Below are 6,000 nucleotides of genomic sequence, written 5' to 3' on the forward strand. Positions count from 1 at the left end.
GAGGCTCGCAGTTGTAATAATCAACTGCATTGACTGTGTCTATCACTAGCGCTCAAGTTAAAGTTTCGAACACTTTTAACCAAACAAGATCGCAGAAGTACACACCGGAACATCAGGGTACCGAATGAAGCTTTAACCAAAACAGACCTGCTTCTTCTACGGAATCTCTTACCGTAGGACATGGAAACAACTAAACGGCTCTGAGTTGCCAATTCGACTGTTCACTGACATTTTAAAATATTTCAAGGCGTTTTGGTTCGTGCTTTCTTTTCCTTACGTTTTCGTTTACTAAAGTTTAAATCACAATGTTATGTACCGTTCAGATACTATTTTCTTGGTTTTATAAAGCACATAAGTTGCCTGTAAAGTCTTGATGTACGTAAGAAATTACAGCAGTTATTTGCATTTGCATTTGTTTGTATACAATTCTTAAATTATGAGTTATCAAACGTTTTAAATATTTTCTCTCATATATAATTATATATATATATATATATATATATATATATATTGACCCAAAACGTGTCCCTTGAAGCGCTGATTTAACTTTTTGTGCCCCTCAAACACACGGGCACGAGGCAGGAGGCAGTCATTCCCATAAGCTGTCCTAAGCATTTGAGAACATTCCGTTGGTGTTTTGTGCAATTTTACTCAAAGTTTTTAAATTGACGCGTTGTTCAGCTTTTAAATTTAGCATTTTTTAGGCCCACTACAGAAAGCACAAACGAACTAAATGCGGACTCACGGTCAGCTGAAAACTGAACATCATAGATTGTTGCTGTTTAGATATATAAAAAGTCGCCACTCATCCAGTTATGATTGACCAATTCTGACCGCTTTGTTTACTAGGTGGAATCACAGTCTCGTTATTTGGTACGCACACACACACACAAACGGACACACACACATAATATATATATATATATACATGTGTGTGTGCGTGATTGTGTATTTATACATATGTGTGTGTATGTATGCCTGTATGTGTGTATGTATACTGAATCACGAAGATATGGAACTGATGAATGAATAAATAAGGAAAATGCCTCTCTCTCTCTCTCTCTCTCTCTCTCTCTCTCTCTCTCTCTCTCTCTCTCTCTCTATATATATATATATATATATATATACAGTATATATATATATATATATATATATATATATATACAGTGTTAGTTAGTCACATATCTTATATTCAGAATTGAAAGCTTCTAAAGACGTTAAATAATCACGTGGAAACATGAAGACGTATTCGCTTTGAACAAGTAAATCTGCAAAAGTCACGAGATGCAGGAATGTGTCCATCAAAAGGTTTCTGCCTTTTCACTGCTAATATTCTAAATAAACTCAAACATCCTCCTTAAGGATGTCATATTTTTATTGAAGGATACCTGACACATCCTCCTTCCCAAATATTTTTTCCCCATAGGAAACTTTTTATTTCTTTTATTTTGCCCATTGGAAACTTTATATTTCTCTTATTTTCCCCATAGGAAACTTTTTTCTTTTATTTTCCCCATAGGAAACTTTTTACTTCTTTTATTTTCCTTATAGGAAACTTTTTCTTTTATCTTCCCCATAGGAAACTTTTTATTTCTTTTATTTTCCACATAGGAAACATTTTCTTTTATTTTCCTCATAGGAAACTTTTTATTTCTTTCCTCACAGGAAAATTTTTACTTCTTTTATTTTCCCCATAGGAAACTTTTTATTTCTTTTATTTTCCCCGTAGGAAACTTTTTTCTTTTATTTTCCCCATAGGAAACTTTGTATTTCTCTTATTTTCCCCGTAGGAAACTTTTTTCTTTTATTTTCCCCATAGGAAACTTTGTATTTCTCTTATTTTCCCCGTAGGAAACTTTTTTCTTTTATTTTCCCCATAGGAAACTTTGTATTTCTCTTATTTTCCCCGTAGGAAACTTTTTTCTTTTATTTTCCCCATAGGAAACTTACCCGAGTTTTTGCCTCTTCACTCGAGCCGACCTTTCCTTCTTGACCTTTCTTCCCCCTTTTGACCTTTCTATCTCCTTTTGACCTCCTTAACCTCCTCCTCCTCCTCCCCTTCCTCTTCCTCCTTCCGTCACCCTTTATTTAAAATTACTCTTTCATCTTATCCTCTTTTCTTTGTGCCATCCATCATCTCGACCCTCTGCCATTTTTTGCTTTTCAATTTTTTTGTTTACTAGTTTTTTTTTTTTTTTTGCTTTCCTGTCATCTCCAAGCTGTCGTTTTTTTACCACTGAAGATTTCAGAAGCAGTCGCTCATCAACTCAGCTTTTTTTTTTTTTGCTCCGGTTCATGAATATTTTAGACGCGAGAATATTCCAACAGGAGGGGAATATTCCCGATAATTACTTTATATATATTGGCGGAATGAGAAAAGAATTTTTTCTAACTAATCCCTTTTTAGTTTTCTGTAAAAGAAAACTATTGAGATGGCTACTTGTCTGTCCGTCCGTACTTCTTCTGTTCGCCCTCAGATCTTGAATACTTCTGAGGCTAGAGGGCTGCAAATTGGTGTGTTGATCATCCACCCTTCAGTCATCAAGCATATCGAATTGCAGCCCTCTAGCCTCAGTATTTTTTATTTTATTTAAGGTTAAAATTAGCCATGATTGTGCGTCTGGCACTGTTATAGGTGCCAACAGCACAGGTCACCACCGGGATGTGACCGAAAGTTTCATGGGCCGCGGCTGAGAGTTTCATGGGCCGTGGCTGAGAGTTTCATACAGCATTATACGCAATACAGGAAACTCAATTGCGCCGAAAAAACTTCGGCACATTTTTTACTTGTTGTTTTTATTCTGGATGATGTGAAGGAGAAAAGACAATTTTTAAAAATATTTCTAGTTTTTTATTCTTTTATTGCGAAAAATGCTTAATTCGCTTGCAGTTTTTAAAAATTACAGAAATACTGTTTATTAATGACAGTGTCCATTTCGCATGCAAGCCTATAATAGATAGATATTTTGCATATATATTGTTGAATACAAAAGAAATTCATCTAATATTTACGTTTTTATCAAATGAAAAATTCACTGTAAACATTTGCAAGTCTGTGGTATTCAGCGCTAGATATTCTGGATATCAAAAACATGAAGCAGAATATATTTCATTTTGTAACTCTTTGAATGAAATTTGTTTAGTAATGCATTATTAGTTTAGACTCTTTTTCTCTCTCTCTCTCTCTCTCTCTCTCTCTCTCTCTCAAGGGCACATACACGCTCCAAAACCGACACAAATTTAGTTAATATTCTTCCTGCTCTTCCTATTTAGTCACTCTCTCTATTTATCTATATATATATATATATATATATATATATATATATATATATATATATATGTACATTATATATGAACATATATATATAGTAGAATATATATATATATATATATATATATATATATATATAGAGAGAAAGAGAGAGAGAGAGAGAGAGAGAGTGAGAGATCAGAATCAAAAAAATAACTAAGTTTTTATAGGTTTGGAGGGTGTGTGTGTGCTTGAGAGAGAGAGAGAGAGAGAGAGAGAGAGAGAGAGAGAGAGAGAGTCTAAACTAACGAATCTATGAGAGTGTGTGCACTTGCGCTTATTTGACAGCTAAAGAGAGAGAGAGAGAGAGAGAGAGAGAGAGAGAGAGAGAGAGACCAATCCACGAAACAAATGAAAGACAACACGCCAAAGTCAGCCCAAAATTAAAGCTATTTAGTCTTTATGAAAGCTCAGCCACCTTAATTTCAACATTACGGAAACGACCATAATCCCATTCACAGTTCACCGGACTGGAATTTCCCAGTTTCAGTTATAAATGAAGTATGTTATTTGAATTTCGATGGTGATTCTGATACTCGATGTTGACAGCGAATTTCTTTCGGTGACCAGTGAATATTTCGTGTCATCAGACCCCTATGTTACGAGAAGTTTGCTATTTGGGAGACTGAATGAATTATAGTAATATTATGTATATGTATAACTGAACAATTCTGTGTATACGTGTAAGAATGTAAGGTAAGACATCCATAAGACACGGAGGAACACACATACACACACACACACACATATATATACATATATATATATATGTATATGTATATATATATATATATATATATTATATAGATATATATATATATATATATATATATATATATATATATATATATATATACATATATATACATACATATATATACATACACAGTAACATATACATATATATATATATATATATATATATATATATATATATATATATATATATATATATATATATATATATATATATATCTAAGCCCTGAAGAAATACTGGTAATGTCTCAACTATGCATTTCTTTCCTCAGGTATCGTGGGTGAGGCGGAAGGGTAGCAACATTCATCTACTGACTGTGGGAACGGCAACTTACCACGAGAATGAAAAGTAAGGAGCAGTCCTCTCTCTCTCCTTTCTCTCTCTCTCTCTTTCCTTCTTTCTTTCTGTCTCTCTCTCTCTCTCTCTCTTTCCCTTCTGTCTCTCTCTCTCTTCTTCCCCTCTGTCTCTCTCTGTGTCTCTTTGCATTTATTTTTCACTCTCATTCATCTGGTTTGCCTTGCAGCGAGTGAGAGATGCATATTTTTCACTCTCTTTCACCTAGTGGTGTGTTTTGCAGAGAGAGAGAGAGAGAGAGAGAGAGAGAGAGAGAGAGAGAGAGAGAGAGAGAGAGAGAGAGACATATATTTCACTCTTTCAACTGGTGTATCTTGCAGAGAGAGAGAGAGAGAGAGAGAGACAGAGAGAGAGAGAGAGTATCTTGCAGAGAGAGAGAGAGAGAGAAAGAGAGATAATTTTCACTCTCCTTCACCTGGTGTATCCTGGAAAGAGAGAGAGAGAGAGAGAGAGAGAGAGAGAGAGAGAGAGAGAGAGAGAGAGAGAGAGAGAGCGTGCGTTGCACGACACAGAATCTCCCTAAAAGACCCCATTACATTAGGTTTATTCTTATTTTAAACTTTATTTACTTTGTTTTTCCAATATCATTGCTTAACAAATGCATTGTATAACTTTTATTTAATGAACAAAATCTTTGAAAGAAACATTTTTTTTAGAAAATTTAGAGAATTTTTTGGAGAAATTTGTCATAGAATACCATTAAGCATTTTTCTGGTTTATAGCAAACAAATGAAATTTCCATTTCCTCTATAAACATTAAGTAGACCACACCGTTCATATGATGTATGATATCATTTATTATATCTTTGTAAATACGTACCCAATTAATCTAACAGGGTTTATAGATACAAACCTACATACATCTTCTCTTAATTTTTAGATAAACATTCTATGCATCAGGTGCTGAATATTAACAGAGAGAGAGAGAGAGAGAGAGAGAGAGAGAGAGAGAGAGAAACATACTACTTATTATATGACAGATCTCCCAAGCGACCCCCTTTCATAAATTTCCTCACAATTCGTTGATATACTATTTAATATATATGATGTAGGATATTATTCAGTACTTCATAAACGTGAATAATCATGTTGGAAAGTCATTATGGAAATTCGCTTAATAAATCCAGTGCTATATTGTTAACTAGATGTGCATATGCTGAATGCATTCATAAATTTCCTTTTAAGCTTTATGGGTATATATATATATATATATATATATATATATATATATATATATATATATATATATATATTTATAAATACAAATGTTAATTCATTCTACCTCGGGTATCGATGGAGAATTACCAACGAAGGGAATTTTTATAAGTGATAAATGAATCCAATGCCATAGAGTTTGATCGCTCACGATACTTTACCAGCAACTCCAGTCGACGGTCAGACCACCAGGCGACTGGAGTTGTTGAAAGTGTCCTGTCGAGGATCGGGTTCCCGGGTACTGATTCATTTATCCCTTATAAAAATTCCCTTCGGTGATAATTCCCCATCGGGGATATTCGAGGTAGCGTGAATTGGATATTAAACAGCATTTGTAGCTTCATGATTGTTTATGAATCACGGT

General features: G+C 34.0%; 1 protein-coding gene across 1 annotated transcript in view; it reads left to right on the forward strand.

Moving 5' to 3' along the window:
• Positions 1–6,000, forward strand: part of LOC136855040 (MAM domain-containing glycosylphosphatidylinositol anchor protein 2-like) — a 123,095-nt gene that overhangs the window by 105,968 nt on the left and 11,127 nt on the right. The window contains exon 4 of the mRNA XM_067131803.1: positions 4,339–4,415. Within this exon, the coding sequence (XP_066987904.1) occupies positions 4,339–4,415 (77 nt within the window). The remainder of the gene's footprint in view (positions 1–4,338; positions 4,416–6,000) is intronic.

This window comes from Macrobrachium rosenbergii, chromosome 30 (genome assembly GCF_040412425.1).
Source record: "Macrobrachium rosenbergii isolate ZJJX-2024 chromosome 30, ASM4041242v1, whole genome shotgun sequence".
In the NCBI taxonomy this organism is placed as follows: Eukaryota; Metazoa; Arthropoda; class Malacostraca; order Decapoda; family Palaemonidae; genus Macrobrachium; species Macrobrachium rosenbergii.